The sequence below is a fragment of the Talaromyces rugulosus genome, chromosome V, assembly GCF_013368755.1.
Source record: "Talaromyces rugulosus chromosome V, complete sequence".
NCBI lineage: Eukaryota > Fungi > Ascomycota > Eurotiomycetes > Eurotiales > Trichocomaceae > Talaromyces > Talaromyces rugulosus.
This window is the reverse complement of record NC_049565.1, coordinates 5,125,917-5,146,387: the sequence shown is the minus strand read 5'-3', so window position 1 is coordinate 5,146,387 and position 20,471 is coordinate 5,125,917. Positions and strand designations below refer to the sequence as shown.

General features: G+C 45.3%; 8 protein-coding genes across 8 annotated transcripts; 5 read left to right on the top strand and 3 right to left on the bottom strand.

Moving 5' to 3' along the window:
• Nucleotides 1-1,357: 1,357 nt before the first annotated feature.
• TRUGW13939_10294 (uncharacterized protein) lies at nucleotides 1,358-2,620 on the top strand (the record flags this gene model as incomplete). The annotated part of the gene is made up of 1 exon (XM_035493407.1): nucleotides 1,358-2,620. The coding sequence occupies one exon, from the start codon at nucleotides 1,358-1,360 to the stop codon at nucleotides 2,618-2,620; it is 1,263 nt and encodes a 420-aa protein (XP_035349300.1).
• A 1,565-nt stretch (nucleotides 2,621-4,185) lies between these two features.
• Nucleotides 4,186-4,647, top strand: TRUGW13939_10293 (uncharacterized protein; the record flags this gene model as incomplete). The annotated part of the gene is made up of 1 exon (XM_035493406.1): nucleotides 4,186-4,647. One exon carries the CDS (start codon nucleotides 4,186-4,188, stop codon nucleotides 4,645-4,647), a length of 462 nt encoding a protein of 153 aa, XP_035349299.1.
• Nucleotides 4,648-6,910: 2,263 nt separating this feature from the next.
• TRUGW13939_10292 (uncharacterized protein) lies at nucleotides 6,911-7,957 on the bottom strand (the record flags this gene model as incomplete). The annotated part of the gene is made up of 1 exon (XM_035493405.1): nucleotides 6,911-7,957. The coding sequence occupies one exon, from the start codon at nucleotides 7,955-7,957 to the stop codon at nucleotides 6,911-6,913; it is 1,047 nt and encodes a 348-aa protein (XP_035349298.1).
• Nucleotides 7,958-8,674: 717 nt separating this feature from the next.
• TRUGW13939_10291 (uncharacterized protein) lies at nucleotides 8,675-10,450 on the top strand (the record flags this gene model as incomplete). The annotated part of the gene is made up of 3 exons (XM_035493404.1): nucleotides 8,675-9,312; nucleotides 9,370-9,784; nucleotides 9,851-10,450. The coding sequence occupies 3 exons, from the start codon at nucleotides 8,675-8,677 to the stop codon at nucleotides 10,448-10,450; spliced, it is 1,653 nt and encodes a 550-aa protein (XP_035349297.1).
• A 972-nt stretch (nucleotides 10,451-11,422) lies between these two features.
• Nucleotides 11,423-13,575, bottom strand: TRUGW13939_10290 (uncharacterized protein; the record flags this gene model as incomplete). Its single annotated transcript, XM_035493403.1, has 5 exons — nucleotides 11,423-11,969; nucleotides 12,133-12,399; nucleotides 12,459-12,656; nucleotides 12,730-13,362; nucleotides 13,424-13,575. 5 exons carry the CDS (start codon nucleotides 13,573-13,575, stop codon nucleotides 11,423-11,425), a joined length of 1,797 nt encoding a protein of 598 aa, XP_035349296.1.
• Nucleotides 13,576-14,173: 598 nt separating this feature from the next.
• Nucleotides 14,174-15,796, bottom strand: TRUGW13939_10289 (uncharacterized protein; the record flags this gene model as incomplete). The annotated part of the gene is made up of 3 exons (XM_035493402.1): nucleotides 14,174-14,302; nucleotides 14,364-15,502; nucleotides 15,556-15,796. 3 exons carry the CDS (start codon nucleotides 15,794-15,796, stop codon nucleotides 14,174-14,176), a joined length of 1,509 nt encoding a protein of 502 aa, XP_035349295.1.
• Nucleotides 15,797-16,609: 813 nt separating this feature from the next.
• Nucleotides 16,610-17,665, top strand: TRUGW13939_10288 (uncharacterized protein; the record flags this gene model as incomplete). The annotated part of the gene is made up of 3 exons (XM_035493401.1): nucleotides 16,610-17,007; nucleotides 17,064-17,370; nucleotides 17,426-17,665. 3 exons carry the CDS (start codon nucleotides 16,610-16,612, stop codon nucleotides 17,663-17,665), a joined length of 945 nt encoding a protein of 314 aa, XP_035349294.1.
• Nucleotides 17,666-18,419: 754 nt separating this feature from the next.
• On the top strand, nucleotides 18,420-20,134 carry TRUGW13939_10287 (uncharacterized protein; the record flags this gene model as incomplete). The annotated part of the gene is made up of 4 exons (XM_035493400.1): nucleotides 18,420-18,613; nucleotides 18,683-19,742; nucleotides 19,808-19,985; nucleotides 20,049-20,134. 4 exons carry the CDS (start codon nucleotides 18,420-18,422, stop codon nucleotides 20,132-20,134), a joined length of 1,518 nt encoding a protein of 505 aa, XP_035349293.1.
• Nucleotides 20,135-20,471: the final 337 nt, after the last annotated feature.

Genomic DNA, 20,471 nt, shown 5'->3' with positions numbered 1-20,471 from the left:
TTCTTCTACGCACATATCACCAACAGTCAGCCTCTGCCACAACAGTCAGTCAAGAATAATGTGGTAGCTGTGCTCGATCATTGCCAACATACCCCCTCAATAAGCAACAAGTCTGCCTCTAGCGACAGCCCTAAGTATGTCCTTACCGCTTCAAGGTCACCAACACCTAGGAACAATTTGCCTACTGTAGGTTCATTTAACTAGTCAATACAGTACTGGTTATACTACTGGCCGTACTACAGCCTTTACCGGCCATTCAACCGTTCAATTGACTGTACTATTTGTATCTTATGATAACAATCACAACGCTGTTCTGTATAGCACTAGTAATAACTCATTGATTTCTATTTTGGCTTGAGAGTCTAATTCTGATTAGCAATAGACTTCGCTTATCAGGGTCTAGTTTTGATTTTATATGGCTATAATTTGAAAAAGAATTTTAATTTTGGTTGGATAGTAACAAGAGCTTCCTATGGAATATCCAATAGTATAGAAAAGCCAGAAGAGCATATCTCGTTCGGCTTGCGTATAGCGATGTAAAACTTCTGTGTCAGACATCATCACTTGGAGTTGAACTCTGCGACAAAATCCTCATTTGCTGCAGCAGGTTTCTATTCTCATGTTGAAGAGCTAGTATGATTCTTTCTCCTTCAAGCGTTTCTATGTTCGGTTTTTACGATCCCGTTCACGTTTTCGCCCCTGTGCAATAGTTGTCGCTTCATGATGCTTTAGGTTCGAGATTATCTAATTGAAATTTTAATATATTTGATGCATACAATTTGTAACAGCTCCAAATATAGATGAAATTCGGTGGTGGAAGTAGCGGCCACTAAAATGAATGGTGTCTGTGTCTATATTTAGGCCTTCACAGGGACATCGGCCACCCTAACCTTTGTGCGCCCAGTGTGCGTCCACGGCCAGCGCATTAGCAGATCGAGCTTGAGGTCCTCAATTACCAATCGCTACAGTACTCCAAGCCGAGCTTGAAAACTAGTTGCATGACTTGTCGCAGCCTTGCGATCAACTCCACCAATGATGTCCTATGAACTAGTAATACGACGCGGTCACACGCGGTAGAAATAATTTGAGATTGATTAACTGCCCCCGTCTATCGAAGCTGCGCCACCGGCGCCAATGCAAGTGCGTGTAGACCGCGCGCGCGAGCGAGACTCTATCTTTTTTTAAGATCAATGATATCCCCCCGCCTTCGCGTAGTTTTTACCTTCCGACTTCCATTGATTATGAAGGTTGCGCATCAACCCAAGGGATTTACGCTCGTATCTAAATATTTATGCTTTTACGACCTGTTTTATTTTCCCACTTCAAGGGTTCTTCTCAACCCAAGTGCATCACGAAAATGGCGGAAAAATCAAACCCTTATTTTTTCTCTGTATTGAACGCGGGCTCACTCCTACTTCCTTTATACGTTGTTGGGAGCACTCTTAGGTTTCTGCTGATATCCGTGACGTTAATATTGTGGCTTCAAACCCAATGCTTGGGATATATCTCAATCCTGAAAAAGCGGCGGTCTGCACGACTCGCAGCAGCAGCAGACGAAGTTCGAATTCGACAAAGAAAGCAAATAGCTGATATCAGCAGATCAGTTGGAGAGAATGTGATTTTATTGCTAGAGACCAGTCGAGAGCAGGTTCTCAAACTGAATCAAGAGGCGGAGAGGAAGATACAGGAGTATGAACAAGCGACAGTGGATCGACAAGAAAGCGAGAGGGCCAAAGACCAACAACTTAAATCCCGAGAAGAAAACATTTTAGTTCAAGAACGGAAAATAAAAGAAAGCGAAGAAGCGCTACAAGCACTGCAGAAGAAATTAGAGGAACGAGAGCAGAACGTGAAGATTGCAGAAGACAACGCTCGAAAGATATACCTGAAGCAAGAGGAATTTAGGAGGCCAAGCCACCAAATTATTCAGCCAACGGCGCCCTTTAACCCAGTGGCTCCTCCCTTGATCAAATCCACCCTACCTTCAGATCTGTTGGAATACTCTAACGATCTAAGGTCATTATTTACATGTATCGGAGTCACGAAGAAAGGCACACGCTGTCGCCAAAGTATGATCGCAAACGCCGATAAATCGGCTGCTATAGATCGTATAGAAAAAATGACATCGTCCAACCCTGAAGATACGTTTGAACTAAATGTTCTGCGAGAACTAGCAGACTGGATGCTTTGTCCTCGCTGGCATCGTTATGCACTCCCACAGGGGGCTACCATTGCACGAAGATGGTATGACGAATTAAGTGATGCGAGAGCGAAACTGAAAAGTCGGACACAAACACACATGAATACATTGACCCCAATTACGACACCTTCATCGGCAATTACTTCCTCTTCTACCTTACCGTCGGCAGGAGTACCAAGTGTCTTCAGTAGTTATAGTACAGGGACGGCCAGCAGCATCGCATCGCCACAGTCAGTATCAATGTCATACACAGGCTCGAGCTACCAAGTTATTGGTCCTCAAGCATTTATGAATCCTCAAGGGGCGTCGGATGCTGCTCCAGGGAACCATCCTGCACGGAATCTTATGCCCCTGTTTGAAGCTGTGGCCCAACAGTCACGATCAAAAATTTTATTTGAAGAGAATATTACTGGGAGGTGAATTAAATTATATCGCCGGCAGGCCTTTTCTTTGGTTTTTCGCAACAGGTTCCTGTTGTGTTTGTTTCCGTTCCTCGGGGTTCCTATTTATGACCAATGCATGTTGCAAGGATTTAAGTCTTCTCAATATAGACGAATGCAGGTATAGACGCATTTCATACTTTTTACTTGCAAAAATAATATCAATTAAGTTATAGAACATTTACCAGGTCTACAGCACGCATCGAAGAGTTCCTCGGGAAATGAAAAGGAGGTGGTGCGCCTTCTACTACAGACGACAAGGCAGACGTGAACGCGAAAGGTACGGGGAATTGGAGAAAACATGGAGGAACATACTGCGCCCCACCGTGTATGGGCACATGGGACTGGTGGCCTTACTGCTGATCGATCTGCTCTGACCGAGGACACGGCGCGCAGGAGACTTTGAAAGTTACATGTGGAGTTGCATACACTGGTCCCGGCCCTTCCGTGCGTGGTGATCGACAACAACCGACTCTGCCAAATCCACATCTTCACCGGGCTGTCCGCCGGATTTCCTCCGATATGGCTCGATCGCATGTTTCAAGTACAATAAGTCAGTGACTAGAATTCAACAATGGGCTCTCTTGAACCGTTTCATACGTACTCTAATAGCTATCTACTATTGTCAGCTTCAAATACCTACTAGACTGCTTATCATTCTCGATTATGTATACATCGCACCCCCAGGTCAATCATCACGCCATTCGAAAAAGATCCACTAATAATAACGCCCGATCCGGTCTAGAGCTTATCTATTAACCAGTGTGATATCTCTTCCAACGAGCTTTTTCATAGCGTTAGGCCGGCCGCCGGCCGGGGGCTGTCAGCACACCTTGTAGTTCGCATATCCTGACATAATTTAGGCTTGTGTTCGTATATCCTGGCACGGCTACGGAGTACTCCACGTACTGTAATTATATACACCAGTGTTAGCCATATGATTGATGGGGGCCATCTTGCTCGCCATCGCCCCTTTCCACATGGTCTCTGCCAACCCATCGCGTGTTCCTTTTCTACCCTGTCCCTGGGTCAGAATTGGTGGCCAGTAACATTCAAACAACCCAGCCAGCTACACTAATAACTTATGGGTCTAAAATTTGCGTCTATGTAAGTTACTGTGCTTCTACTATATATATGTAACGTTGTCGATCTTTCGCTCTTGCTCAATGAATAATGCCGGGCTATTATGTACTTTATCGGTTGGTTTGCTACCTTGTATTACATCTGTGGCACTAATGCACACCCCAGGGCCTCAACTTGCCGCCCTGGAAAACGGGACGCCTTAGAATGCGGGATTATCTGTGCTCGTTCCCATTCAATCAACAACGGTGCTTGATTCTCGGGTTGATGTGTAATTCAAGCATTATGGCGTTATTAGGCTGAAGCCTCGTGGGGATATATGATCAATGAAGGTCGTCCGATTTCAATACACAACTTCTTTCTCTCCTTCTAGCTTCTAACAAGTTTGTATATTTGAAGAGGCCAAACGTTCTTTACTTGTCACTCTTTGAATTATAAAACGAACACAAGAGAGACAGCGCGACAATGCATTTCTCTACCATCCTCGTTGCCGCTGCCCCGTTAATCGGACTTTCTGCAGCCAGGCCTCACCAGAGCAGCCTTCCTCCTCTGCCATCCATCAGCATCCCTTCTATTCCAACCAGCCTCCTCCCCTCCGGCATCCCGTGGCCTACAGGTTGGCCATGGGAGAAGCGTGACGACGACGCCCAGCCTACTGGTTTCCCGACCGGATTTCCTACTGGAACCGATTGCCCTCACCCTCACCACAGCGGCAGGCCTACAGGCTTCCCAACCGGATTTCCTACTGGGACCGATTTCCCTCACCCCACTGGCAAGCCAACAGGCTTCCCTACTGGATTTCCTACTGGGACCGATTTCCCTCACCCCACTGGCAAGCCCACAGGCTTCCCTACCGGAACCGATTTCCCTCACCCTACCGGCAAGCCTACAAGCTTCCCCGGTGGTGGTGACGGTAGTTACGCATAGCGCACTCACAAGCCTTACCACTCTCACCCTCGCCCTAGTGGAACATCTCACCCGTCCCCTACTGATTTTTTCTCGGAATCAACGCGTTCGACAGTGTTCCCTTTTTTAAGTGAGAAGAATCATGGCTAGTGAGAGGGAGGGAGTCAAGTGAGTTAGTAGGTAATTCATCCTTAAACAATGATAATAAACATCTACACTTGGCGCTGACTTTTAAGAAATAGCATGATCGTGACTCGCCCTATCGAGCTGCATTGGCATTCGTGATCTTTTGTACTTTTGCTGCAGGGCTACCGCTGAATGTTTTCCTTTTTTTCAATCCTTTTTTTCAAATGTAATGATACCTAGTTACCAGCTCAAGGAAAATCAGTGTTTGCTAGTGATTTAAATTAATATTCCTGTTATAGCTACTGTAGTGGTGGTGGTGGTGGTAGTAGTAGTAGTAGATTTTATTAATCTGATTTAGCTAGCTTTCAGATCATCACTGCTTGTATAGAGCGATAAAGATCTTATCCTAACAGATCACTAGGGACCTAAACTTAGTTAACCTATATACGTAAAGATACTGTTACTAGAAATAGAATGACAAAGTTAGACTCACTTCCTAATTAGCTGTTCCCCTAACACATTTATTCCGTCTCAAGGAATTATCCCTATACAAGTATAGTCTTGGGATAAATTACACACTCATAACAATAACTGTCCTTAAGATATTTACGTAGGATTACGTGACTCTAACGATGGCTACGGCGAAAAGCGTTAAGTTTAAAACCATGGAAAAGATTACTTCTCGCTGGCTAATATACATGTCCGCCATGTTCTAGTTGAAACTAGATGATTATTCCGGGGTTGACTCGGACTAGCTCAATTACGATAAATACATGCCAAGCTTACTAGATGTAGCAAAAGCCTTTCAAGGTTCTGATATCATAACCCTAACCCTGATGGCACTCCTCGCAACAACATTGATCCTACAAAGCAAGCCGAAGGGTTTCAGACGCTTTAAAATTTATGAGCAAAATTCTCATTGTACATCTAAATAAAATAGGGATACTTAGTATCTCGTTTTTAGAAGCGGTAGCATTATGCACGGCATCAGCCAACAAGCGTATTCCACTCGGTGCTGTTTGATATTGCAACCTTGTCCTATCCTAAACGGTACAACTTAGAGTTAGGGTTGTTCACATTCAAGATTGCCGAATGGTATAGGGAATATGATATGTTGTCAGTTGCTGCCGTTAGGGTTAGACAATCTTGCCAGGAGCCCATTGCCCGTATAAATCATAGTGAGATTCATATCGACGACCCAGAATATTATGTACTCGTGTTCCACAATTTGCTTCTCGCACCAGTCCTAGAGCTCTTTCTTTTCCCTTCTTAATTCATAAATATCTATCCTCGGATTGTGTTACTAGATTGTTCCCCACGGAATGACCAGCGTACCTTATAATCTCTAGTCTTAAATCTGCATATAGTTCAGTATAGCTGGATGAAGGAAGATATTTCGAATTAAGAGCATCATTAATGGGAGCAGGGTGTGACAGATGTTTGTATCTAAAGTTCTAGGATTCTAGACTACGTTAAAGATGCCATGCTTGCCACAGCGCTTTGCTGTTTCGTCAGTCAAAATCCTGTTGGCTGCCTTTGACGCTGCGTAGTTGATATATGAATCCTTTCCCCCGGCACTGGTTGGATAGGGCATATTGATAAGCTCTAGTCCAAGGCTCTGGTTACCGCCAGTAACGATGAACATGTGACTGTCCTGGGAGTTGAATTGACATCTTTCTTAGTGAAAGTGGGTGTAGGCAGACAGTACTGCATTAATACTGACCTAAACGCCATGGCTCATAGCTGAATTGGGTAAGTATTTTGGTCTGTTGGAGGTGAAAGGTGCAGGAAATTGAAGAAAGCCGTTCAAGAGAGTGACTGACTGGTATCATGTATGTAGTTTTCCGCACAGAGACTGTACTGTGATTAAAACAATAATTCATGCGATCGCCTATAGAAGGTTTCTGTTAACTTTCCCATTATTCGTGATGGCCTCTGCCTCCGAGACAACGCTCTTCGGCCGCCACGGCCCCTCTTGCCTTTGGCCTTTTTATTAATCTCCTACTTTCGCACACTTCGCCCTTGCCGCTTCGAGTCCTCATAGATTATCACCCTCACTTTCTTAAAAATTTTCGCCTTTGTTTTGCGGCGGTGGTGATGCGTCCATGGGCTACAGTGCCGTGGTACTCTATCTACATCTTGTACCTTCTTCACCTGCTTAGTCCTCTTTGTCTAACCTGACAAGGAGTTTCCCCTCATCCTCCTGCAACTGTAGAATGCGCATTGTAACGTTCTCGAATTCCTTGCGAAACTGCAGTTTCTCCAACCACCGTTCGGGAATGTTCTCTATCCCGTCTCTTGCACCAAGCAGACCCCCTGCAATAGCCCCGTTCGTATCGGTATCCCCTCCAATTCGGACCACGTCTACTAGCACATCTTCGAAAGACCGCAGATCCAGCAGTGCAGCAATCGATAGTCTTAGGCTATTGAGAACGTAACCAGACGCTCTAACCGTTATGTCACCCCGGGGCCCCTCATTAGCGATCTTAGCCAAAGGGAGCGTCTCGCCCTCCTTGATAGCATCTATAACCTTCGCGCAGCCTAGGTCGTCCGCTTTCACCTTGCCAATCTCCACGGCTTCTTGCGGTGTCTTGTCGTTGACAAGAGCAGCAACAATTTCGTTGTATGCTGCACAAGCGACTGTACATCTCAAATCGTTGTGGGTGAATTCGCTGATAGCTATTGACTCGTTCTGTCGCCTCTCCCCTGGTGCAAACAGCCCAGTAGGAATACAGCGCATCAGGCTCCCATTTCCCGCACTGCCGACCCCTACGCCAGACTTCTCTGGGTTCTTTAGCCTCTTGTAGTGCTGTAAGCCGATCCTCGTAGTATTTCCGATGTCAATCGGACGCGTGTGTTTCTTGCGACCTGGCCAATCGCCCTCGTTCCATTTGAGTGCATATTCAGCTGCTGCTTTGGCGATATTGAATTCTTCCACTAACTGTTTGCTTCCGGGCTGTTTGCTTTCCTCGTAGTCTCGGTACGCTAGAAGGACTGCACGGGTGAGATCGGTGTCGTCCGTTGCGTGGCCAATAGGCCAGTTGAGAATGCCGCCCCCAACGATTTCACGCAAGCCATTAGGATATTGCCTTATAATTTGTGACCAGGGCTTGAACTCAAGAGTGGCACCTAGTGAGTCACCGCAGTGGACGCCCAGAAGGGCTCCAAGCGTTCTCGAGATGCGTAGATCGTTTGACGAAGACATAGATTATCTCGGGTGGTCAATTTCAGAGTACACGACACGGGACTTCGGAATCATGAGAGATTGAAAGATATGAGATGCTTAGGCCATTAAGAGGATGCTGCTGCTGACAAAGTGCGTTGAAACTAGAATGCGGCTTGTCTCGGTGTATCTTCAAGTTGTCCCGGATCTCAAACCAAACCAAATTTAGCAGGTAAGTTGGTTGGTTGATTACATAACCTTTTTATAACCATTTATACAAGATTGCTATGCTGTATTGTTCCGGTAATATTTCATTATTTAGTATGCAGCCCGTTAGCATTAGTACGATTATACGATATAAGCATTTTCTCGGATAATCTTTACAAAAAATAATAACTAGATACGTAGAATACATATAACAATTTTCTATTAACATGATATTTTTTGCATTTAAGAAGGTTCTCTTGGATAGCAGAAAAATATACGATAGCCAACTGTTAGAATACACTTTCTGTAGTTTTTTTTATTTTTCAATATGTTACGTCAACGTTAATTTCCACTAGCGAGTTTATTGTAATAGAAAACATGTGGTTATGCCGACTTCATTACCAGGGCATGTTGGTGGTTGGCTGAATCATCACCTCGGCCAGTCGCCGCCCATGTTAACATCGTGTGCAATAATACTCATACTCGCCTTTCCTTCTTATATACAATTATTCAGCTGAGTCTCGGATTATAGCAACTACTACATTGACAGAGATGTCCTCTCTCGACGATGGAACGTACATAGTCTCACCCGAAACGCAACAGAAGCAGCAAAACCAACCACAGCAAACGGCAGCCTCGGCCCGAATAATTGAGCCTCTTGACATCGAAAACAATCCAGACACGGAGCCCAAGTATCCAACAGGAGGCAAATTTTGGTTCACCGTCATTGCGCTCTGCTTGATCCTTATTCTCGGAGGCCTAGACGCCAACATTGTGGCTACGGCGGTGCCCAGCATCACGAACCACTTCCATACTGTAGCCGATGTAGGATGGTACTCGTCTGCATTTCGACTATGCACCTGCGCATTTCAATTCGGATTCGCGAAGCTGTACACACTCTTCTCAATAAAGGCTATATTTTTGATGAGCAACGTTATATTCCTCATCGGCTCTTTACTCTGTGCCACGGCAGCTACGTCAACCATGTTTATTGTCGGGAGAGCAGTAACAGGTCTAGGGTTCGCGGGTGAATTGGCTGGGTGTTTTGCAGTCGCGGTGCATATTCTTCCCCTGAACAGGCGGCCAGTGTTTGCGGGCTTGATGGCGTGTGTAGAATCTCTTGCAATCATTGCTGCGCCTATAGTAGGTGGAGCATTAACCCAGTCTCTGGGGTGGAGATGGTGTTTCTGGTATATCCCCCCTAAAAGCGTCATTATCAAGGTACCTCAGCACTGAATTATTCGTAGGATTAATCTCCCTATTGGCGCTTTATCGCTGGCGGCCATGGTTTTTCTCTTCTCCGATCCAAACACCCCTGAAGAGAATGGCCTCACACTGTCTCAGAAGCTCAGGCAGCTAGACCTAGTGAGCAACTGCTTGTTCATACCGTCTCTAACAGCGCTTTTCGTTGCGTTATCTTGGGCGGGAACAAAGTATCCCTGGTCAGATGGGAAAGTGATTGGGCTATTCGTTGTATTTTCTGTGCTACTCGCCTCCTTTATATTCAACCAACACCGACGTGGGGACGCAGCAGTACTCCCTTTTCGCGTTCTCAAAAGCCGAAGTGTCATCGCAGGTTTCATCTTCACGACGTGCACTAATTCCATGACGAACGTTCTGGAGTGGTATTTACCAACATACTATCAAGTCATCCAATCCCGGGTAAGATCTTATAGATAGTTTCCTATAAGGGAAAAAAAATCCACTGATGATGCTATCTCCTCCCAGACTCCAAGTGAAAGTGGCTATTTTATGATCCCCATACTAGCTGGAATGATGCTTGGCCTTTTTCTCCAGGGTATCGGCACCACTACGTTCGGCTACTACGCCCCTTTTATGATCTTCTCTTCCATATGCATGCCAATCGCCGCCGGGTTGATGACAACGTACGATCAAAACACACCTTTAACCCAGATAATTATATATTCAGGATTTGTAGGCTTCAGTGCAGGTATTGGTTTCCAAGGGTCTCAAGCGGCTGTCCAAACAACATTAAGTGCCGCAGATGTTAATCTTGGGATCGGGGTTATATTGTTCGGGCAGAGCATGGGCCCAGCAGTTTTTGTCTCTATTGCGCAGGTTATATTCACTAATGAGTTGTCATCACGATTAAAAAGTATTGTGCCAGGGATAACACCTGCGTATATCGCAGAGCGCGGACTCGGCGATATAATAGATGGCATTCCCTCACAGTGGTCGGATAAGGTCTTGGACGGTATCAATGGGAGCTTGACTCACACTTGGTTCCTTTCTGTTGCGTTGGCTTGCATGACGATCATGGGAAGTCTCACAATTGAATGGCGCTCGGTTAAACAAAAGCAGTCATGAAGTGTCGGCTATTGGGACATAAGGAGCGTTAAGATAGCAGCATTGAAAGATGGTGAAAGCTTCGGTTATTTTAAGGGTTCGTTGTGGCAATTGCTCATTGGAAGGCCTATTCTGAACATTCAAATGCTGGAAGAAGGTGTCAGTTCAATTAATGTACCAGTTGACACTAATGGACAGAAAGTGACTGCATATGTTCCGGAGTAGTAACGTATTATATGCGTCTTAATCATGGTGAATACGATCTTCCACTACATTCAATATTTATTAATTGTCATATACTGTTGATCCAGCTTTTGCAATACACGGGAGTAAGAAGAAAATCAACAAGAAAAGTCAATATATAGTTAGTAAATAAGGAGAGTGATCACCGCCAAACGCATAAGAAGACAGTACGGGATTTCGATTTTGGTTCCCGAAATTGGAAACTGGAGAAGGCTATTAGACTTATTGACCTTGACTTTTGATTCCGAGGAGCCAGTCAATGAGTTGATAATCAATACCAATGAAAATTATGAGGCTTGTAACTGTCCCCCCCCATGTAGTGTAGTATATTAAATGAGGCCACAAGTGTACTGGTCTGTCTTACATGTACATACCCACATGCAACACTTGAACCCACTTTAGATACGCACTGGCTCAGTGTTAACTTTAATTTTATATATTTGAATTAAAAATTTACATTGAGCTATGTAGCATTGATATTGAGATGGTGAATACTCGGAGCAGGAACATTGGGTGAGGCAGATTAACACAGTAACTATAAATTACATGTAGTAGCACAACTAGTTAAAGTAAAAAAGATCTCTTAGTGTTTCCTAATACTTCGATCAAGGTTGCCTTGTTGACTCCTCAGTGAAATTATTCAGTATCTCGAGCAGCGGTGCGCAATACCGCCTGCGAATCAGACGATGATGTTTTTCAATATTTACTGTAACCTTAACCCTAACCCCCCATCTATTTGTTTGCGTCTATCTATGCCATATCAAGCATTTCATTCAGCCATACATCGTCAGATATCATTTCAAAAGGAGGGGCTGGCGTCATTCCTCCATGTGCAAGCTTGCCTCGTATTCCTGTAGCTATACCTATGTTCGGGGCTCGCCATAGGCTTTGCGACTGCCAGTGGCGACCACCAGACTGCTGCCTACGCTCTAAAGACTGAAATTCGGCCCACCAAGCATTACACATGGATCGGATCATCCTAGAGAATCTGATGGACATGCTGTCATCTGTCGAGCTCAGCGCACCTCTGCCACTGCCCCCGGCTTCCGCCAGGATGCTGGCCAGGCGATCGCCTATTGCGAAAAGATCAACTCGCTCGCGCGCCGTCGCCGGGTCCCACGACGGGTCGTCGAGAACGTGCAGGTGGTGCAGGAGTATCAAACAGTGGGCCATCTTACACCAGCGGGTAAAAATAACACCAGGGTATTGCTCCGGGGAGATAGCAAAAAATTGGTCAAATATACGCGATATAGTCGTGAGATGCGCCTCAAGTAGTTGCTGGCGCTGGTAGTTTGGGCTGTACAGAGAGATTGGTGGCTTAGTCAAAATGGCATCCTGGATAGCAAGCTCAGAATAAAGGAGTTGATAGGTGATATTGGCTGAAGTTATCCCATTCTCACAAGTCAGCCAACCGTTCCAAATATTCTTTACTTATCATTTAAAAGGATTCGCATGCGTACTTGCCATTTTGAGTAAGGGATCGGGGGAGTTGCGCCTTTATTTTCTCCAATTGCGACTGAAGTCCTCCTATGTAGGATATGGATGGGAGAAAGTCTTGATTCTTCCAAGGACCCCGGCTTATTTTGTCAACAAGCAACTGTATCTTAATTTGAGCTGCGAGCTGCTCATCGCCAGGCCATTCTGGGTGCTGCGATATTGCTTGGAGGCACCCGTCCAGATAGGGATTCCACTCCGGTACATCGATACTTTTCTTTGTATGAGAGACCCTTTTATACTCCACATGTGGTTAACAATGGAGTAATAGAAAATAGTTTTCAGGACTCACTGAGAAACCAAGAGAAAGTATGCTAGCATGGCTCGTCGTCCTGCCGTGGTCTTCGCGTCTTGGGGTGGTATCTGTGTCCAAGGGGCGATAGTTTGTGTTTCTAGTGGCCCTTTGTTCAATTGCATCTCCGTGATAATCGAGTACGCAAGCGAGACCATTACAGCGATATATAGTTTGCCCTTGTGGTGGCAATGGAACCTGACATGAAAAACATATTGTCAATGATACATATGTACTGATCACAGAGTACACACAGAAGAAACAGGCCTACCAGCATATGAAAACGAGCAACCCCAGTAGAAGGTCTAGGTTAGCTTCATTATCTACAACTACCTTCTGTGCAACGAAGCGCTTGATGCTGTCTGTCATTGAAAAGTCCTGGTTAGTCACGTGTTTGGACGTGACAGCCATTATGTTGACCCATAAGAACGGATACCATTCACGGAGCTGCCTTGCAGTCATATCTGGGCGGAGATACACAAAGGGGAACGAGGTCAGCATGCTGGAATGGAAGTATTCCAGACAGTCCTCGGCCTGGTGCAGCTGGGGCTCGAAAGCCGACGTAAGGATGTCGAGCTGTGACCTCTGGCGATAGGCACTTTCTCCTAGAGCTAGTAAATCCGAGTGACCAGGGCCAGCTAATTCTGGGCTCGCACCAGTGCCTACAGAACTATCATTGCCACTTCCGCTGTGGCGAAAATCTCCACTTGGCGCCGGCGTACTGATGCGTGTTGGAGACGGATTAACATGGGATTCTGTTTTTGTAGCCGCCTGATTCTGGAGAAGTGTCATGAGATTCTCAATCTTTTCTTCCAAATCTGCTGTGCGAGGCCCCATCTGGTGCTTGGCAGCCAGTCTTCGCGCCGAAACGGACGGTATACACTCCTTCTCCAATCGACGACATCTGCAATGATCAGTCAATTACAAATAACGAATGCAATAACCAGGCCTTGATCTTATTATACCTTTCGCATTGTCGACTATCGGAGCGATAGATGCATCGATGCTTTGCCCGAGCGCAGTTTGTGCAAGCCTGCCCATAAGGAGCCGATATGACGCTGGGTCGGCGGTTGTCCGCTTGGTCCATGGCCAGATCGTGTAAAATTTGAGAAGACATCTAGAGAATAGAACTTCGGCGGAGTTCTCCCAAGCCCAACCTTGTCGATTGGGGGTGCCTTTGCCAATAATTGCGTTCGAACGGGATTCAGCAGGGTTTGAATACTCCGTAGTCCGGGCCGACCATGGTTATTGGTAGGAAGCGGTTTTAGTCATTATTTAGTGCGTAAAAGTTTAGGTTGAAACCCGAGGTATGGGTCTAGTGAGCGGAATTCCGTGGCTGAATCCCGGCATTCATAGATTTGTTAATGAATAACTTGGTCGTAGCAAACTCGGGGGAATGGCGAACATCCCCAAAGCGAAATATTGGCTCCCACTAGTATTTTGGCCACTGTATACTCCGATTACTTAAAAGACATCTATTATTTGTCAAAAATGATTCCGAAATTTTCGACACATCAGTAAATCATTGCATTGACGAGGTTTGCGATTCCGGTTAATTTGATCCTTCCAAAATATCTAGTCTGATAACATGCGCACTGTATCAGTCATTTGACTTGTACGTGCTAATAATATGTTTTTATAAACCCCTCGTAATTCTTGTACAGTAGCAATGCAGCGGGTTGTCTCCATTCACTATTGGTGAATATGGCTTGGTACTACAACTGCAGCTTAGGTCCATGGTACTTGCTTGGTAGACCACCAGACACGTCAGCAGTCTTGATACTTTTTCTCTTCGGAAATTCCTCTAGGGACCTAGCATAGGTAGCCACCGTGTGTGCAACAAGCTGTATGTAACAAACCCAATCAGCGTAAACAGTACAGTGAAGAACCGGAGAATCATCATACCTTTGTGTTCAGCTCCCAAGCAGTTAGGTTGAGGTTAGCTACGGTGTCGCAGAACTGGTGATAGCATGGATCAAACCAGTCACCAGCGACACCGCCAAACAGCTCTCGCTCCTTCTCTGTCTTGACACCTTCTGCGCCAGTGGCAATGCCCCCACCTGGGATACCATGCTTGATGAAAGCATCATAGTCACTTCTACCATCGAAAGGGATATACGTGAAGTTCAACCCATGAGAGGTGTAGAAATCAGTATAAAGATCACGCAACTCCTCGGATCCAACAGGATTCAAGGCATTGGTAGCATTGTAGACTTGGTAAGCGAAGTTAGGCGACGCGAGCATGTCATAGTCCATGAACAGACGAATTTTGAGGTTTTCTTCAGGTGATAGCACGGAGACATAGTAGTCCGATCCCAGTAGTCCCTCCTCCTCACCTGCCCACCAAGCGAAACGAACACAGTTGGTGACACGATAATTTACCAGTTGAGTGGCAACCTCTAGAAGAGTAAGGGAGCCAGATCCATCATCGTTAATACCAGGTCCCTCTGCAACGCTGTCACTGTGACCACCCAGCATAACACAGTTGTCGGGATCGCCTTCTTTGGTTTGCGCGATAATGTTGGTGGTCTCGATGCTCTCAACAATGGCGTCAATGTATGCGCTGGTATCGACCTGCTCTCCGTCCTTTAACTTCCTAATGTATGGCGCAGCATCAATATCCGAGATCGAAAAAGTAGCAACGTGATCAGGGGAAGGGGTGCCCAAAGTTCCACCAAGTGCACCCTTTTCATTGTTGTAGATGACAGCGGCGATGGCGCCAGCTCTTCCTGCCAGAGCGGACTTGGTACCAAAAGGACAGTCACCACGACTAATGAGAGCGACCTTTTCGCTTAGGTCCGGGTAGTCTGATGTGCTACATCCGAAATTTGACACAAGAGCCAATGGCCCGAAAACCGGCTCCTTGTCCTTGGTAGGAGGAGTCAAGCTCATAGGAATCGCCGACGCTGGGACTTGACTCCCCAAGACCAAGTGAGATTCGAAAACATTTCCCACCACTGCAGGGAATGATTGATTTGATAGAGTGTAATAGTCGCCCAATTGAGCGATAGTCGAGTAAATATAATCAAGGGTGCCAAGGTGTCCTAGAGCCGCGTGAGAGAGACATTCAAGGAGAGAAAGACTAGAGGAGCAATACCTTTGCTACCAATAACCCTAGTGGGGTGATTGTACTCTTCTTCTCCAAGCTCAGCGATACTATAGAGGGTCTTGGCTCTCTCCAATAGGCTGTCTACATGGATACGGCTCTGGAGCGATTTGGACTTGACCACCTCGTCCACGGTTGGAATGGACGATGTTTCGGTTTCGACAAGAGGGTATTGAGATGCACAGGCTTGTCCCAGTAAAATGAGAGCTACAGGCAGATAAAAAGACGCCATTTTTGGGATGCGAATGGCTAGTATTTGGGGAAGAATCAAGGTAGAGAGCAGTTTGTTGAGGTGACTCGGAGTCGGCAAGCACGCGATGTCTTATCGCTTCTTGTTCTTATCTCTGCGAGGGGTTTGCGCTATGCCAGAACCAGATCAATCACTGCACATCTCTGACCAATCATGTTTTTTTTTTGTCATGAAATAACCTTTTCAAGGACCAGTGAGTGCAGTTTCGAACTCTGTTTGGTTTATTTAATTTTCAATTAGCTTGTATATTGGCGATCTGAAATAAGCAACAGCAGGTGAATGAATACCCTCAAATATAATCCTCATCGGCATTCAAAGGCATCCTCACATATACTCGGCGCAACCTGTAAAGCAGAAAGCGAAATCGTTAGAAAACGTTAATGTCAGCATTGGACCTACTTTAACTACCACATAATTGATACCCACTGCCTGCACACACCTGCGGCAAAGACTTTTTTGTTGCTTTCGGAGCTATTCATATATGGAATTAACCGTTACTATGTTACGCAGCTCAAAATATGACCTTTTTAATTTTTGATATTCCTTTCATAGTCGTGAATATCCACTAAAGTGGCGTCGCATTCCGGATTTGTTAAGGCTCTAGTAAAATGTCTCCGTTATTGTCTCCGAGTCATTGAGAAGAAGTATATAAGCTGCCGTCAATGCTCGACAGCCGACAGATCTAGTTAACATTCAAACATTTCCCTACACAGTGAATCTGAAAACAAAGTTTTTTATTTTATTCTATTCATTACTTTTTTTTCAGAAAAGTCTACGAATTGGGAGAAAGTGAAAATGGCATCACCTCTTTTTGACGCAATTATTCTCGGGGCAGGCCCGGCCGGCCTCTCAGTGGCCACCGGCCTTGCACGTCAACTACACACTGCTGTAGTCTTCAATACAGGCACTTTTCGAAATTCCAAGGCTAAGCATATGCACAATGTTGTTGGCTGGGATCACCGCAATGCAGGTGATCTTCGGGCTGCAGCTCGCCGGGACCTGCTCGTCCGCTATTCAACAGTTCAGTTTCAGGATATCGGTATAGATAGAATTCAAAAGCTTTCAACAGGTACCTTTGAGGCTACAGACGCAACCGGTAAAATATGGCGTGGGCGCAAAGTCGTTATGGCTACAGGAGTGAGGGATGTCTACCCGAACATTGACGGGTATTCGGATTGTTGGGCTGATGGGATGTAAGTCTCTCATGATCTCTCTGTATTTTGCGCAGATAACTAATGTTTTTTTTTAGTTTTCACTGTCTTTTCTGCGACGGATACGAAGAGAAGGGCGCGAAGTCGGCAGGTGTTTTGGCGACTGATCTTCTTCAAGATACTCACCGCGCGATACACGTCGCACGCATGGCCAAGAGGCTGGCTGAGACCGTAACAATATACACAAACGGCAATCAAGACATTGCCACGGCCCTTCGGAGCGCCATTCACCATGACGGTTATAACATCGACTCCCGTCCTTTTGCGAGGTTGGGGAAAGGCCCTTCAGGAGCCCTTGTTAAGATTCACTTTCAAGACTGCAGTTCTGCAGAAGAAGGCTTCTTGGTGGGTGATCTGTTGAGCTATTATGTCTATATGAAAACTAATTTCCTCCTTCAAGGCCCATGCCCCGAAATACATTCTTGACGATACTTTCATACAGCAACTTGGACTCCAGACAGTTTCAAGTGGAGAGATTGAAGTCTCCCAGCCATTCAATGAGACTTCGGTGTCTGGTGTTTTTGCTGCTGGCGACTGTGCTACTATACTGAAAACTGTTACCCAGGCGATTGCCATGGGAACAGCAGCAGCAGGAGGGATCGCGTCGCAAGTACAGGCTGACATGGAGAATGAAGCTTAATGAGGTTCTTCTATTAAAGTAGGCAGCATCATTTTTATTGATCTTCACAGACACTAGATAACATATCGAAGTTTATATTTTATTCTATTGGTATCTTTTTAAAAATAAATATTCAGACAACATTGGATGAATGTCTTCGGCGATCTTAAAGAAATTGTATAGGCAAATCAACATGGGTAACTATTTAACTTGAATAAGTAGCAATCTTAGGTGGTATATATCTTTTTAATGAAAATTACTATTACTCGCTTGTTTTTTTATTTTTACTTCGGGCTCAAGGGACCTCCCGAGGTTAAAAAAGCCGCGTTCTAGTCAAATTGTCTACATAGTGCCCGGTGGCTCGTTAGGATGCGTAGACTACTCCGTAGGTAACCTTGATATGGAGTGATTACTAGTACTGTTTAGACAAAATATGTATTTCATCGAAAATCATCGGCGTTATCGGGCATATACGCACAAGCTAGTAAGCACTAGTAAGCACTAGCTAACAACAATCGAAGACGGGGGCCAGCGTGGATTAGGCGAGCTTAGAATAGCACGCCTGAACTAGATGATTGCTTAGATTGCCTTTGCTCGTGAAAATCACGCACGTACCTCTTATTTTACCCCCATGTGTTTTGTGTACTATAATACCAGTCATTACTCTTTACCTCGCTTCAATACTATGAGTACTTACCTTTGTCGTATCTACATCTTGAAACGAAACGAGATACTTGTGAATTGATGTCCTTTTCTCTACACATAAATTATCAATATGCGTGTGTTATCGATTTCGGGGATCTTTCTCGTTGCAACAACTCAAATTGTCGCTGGGAATAATCTCAACTTGGCCGAGGAGCGTGCTGCGGCAGTACAACAGGCGTTTCAGCTTTCCTGGGATGCCTACTATGAACATGCATTCCCTCACGATCAGTTAAAACCTGTTAGTCAAGGAGCGGATGATAGCTAGTAAGTCATACTAACTTAAATTCCCACAGCTTCCATAGATCGAAAATTATTAACTGCAAACGAAAACAGTGGCGGCTGGGGTGCAACAGCACTAGATGCTCTAGACACAGCAATTTTGATGAATAACCAGCAAGTCGTGGACCAAATTCTAGATTATGTGCCGACAATCAATTTTCGCAGTAGTTCTCAAGGCACCGTAAGCCTGTTCGAGACGACCATCAGGTACCTGGGTGGCCTGCTGTCGGCCTACGACCTGCTCAATGGACCATTTTCACATTTGATCAATGATACCAGCAGGGCGACAACTCTTCTAACTCAGGCAGATGAGCTCGCACAAAGCTTGAAAATCGCATTCAACAGCGAGACTGGGATGCCGTATAACGGAATAGACGTTGGCAACCAAGCCATTCAGGGAGATCCAACAAATAGTTTAGCCACAATCGGGACGCTTGTCCTGGAGTGGACACGATTAAGCGATCTCACTGGAAATCCAGAATACGGAAACCTATCGCAAAAGGCAGCACCGTATCTCTTCAATCCACAGCCATCCTGGGCGTCTCCATGGCCCGGCCTGGTGCCAAATAACCTAAACATATCGACGGGCGAGTTTATCAGCGATGCAATCAACTGGGATGGTGGTTCAGACTCGTATTATGAATATTTAATCAAAGCTTATATTTACAGCCCAAGCCAATTCTCATCATACCGCGACACTTGGGAGGCAGCAGTCAACTCGACTATAGCGAATTTGTTACAAAACACTACAACGAGCTCTGGACAGAACCTAGCATACATTTCTACCTGGGATAACGGCACGTTTAGCTCAAGCATGGGACATCTAGTTTCCTTCATCGGTGGTAACTTCTTACTTGGTGGCTCGGTTCTGCAACGGCAAGATATCATAGATTATGGAATCTTGCTTACTGATGGATGGTACGCCGCTTATTCTTCATCTGCAACCAAAATTGGCCCTGGTGCGCTCAGTTGGAATGCAACAGCAGCCGCCGATGCGGGTCAATCGGATCAGTACGATCAACTCGGATTTTACTATACCGCACCGCAATACGTTCTTCGCCCAGAAACTCTTGAAAGCTATTACTATGCCTATCGTATCACTGGCGATCAAAAGGTAAGCAACAATCTTCTTGGAATCAAAGCAACCAGGCCACGTCTAACATGATTTATTTTTTAAAGTACCGCGACTGGTCTTGGGAAGCATTTGTTGGTATCAACTCAACTTGCTGGACTGGTTCTGGATACGCTGAAATCAACAACGTGGATGATACGAATCAGGGAGGTGGCTTCAACGATCTCCAAGATAGCTTTCTTCTAGCCGAGGTGTGGAAGTATGCGTATCTGATCCAAACAGATGGTAATTTTCTCCACTCCAGTAAATTCGCGTTGATCACGGGAGGCTGATAAATCACATGCTTAGACGCTGTATGGCAGGTAGGAAAGAACGGAACGAATCAATTCGTATACAATACCGAAGCCCATCCGATCAAGGTCAAAGGAAATTGATTACGGATTCCAAGACCATCTCAGCGTCGTTGCTATGGAAATTCTCGCTTGACTACTATACTGCATGCATTTGGAGTGTTAATGGTTTTAATTATTATCTTCACATTTACGCTACAAGGGGAATTAGTTTTATAAATATTAAATAAATAAGGTGTTGGTACCTTCCAGAGAAACTACTTCTAGGTCCCAGCATGGCTTCACAAATAAGAAGAATCAGTTTATCAATTGATGACAAAATAAGCATTAATATGACCATAATACAAAGTCTTGGGAGAAAACTAAACTTCGGTGTTTCCCCTCATGAAGAGATGAGGTGCCTGGCTTGATACATTGCCTA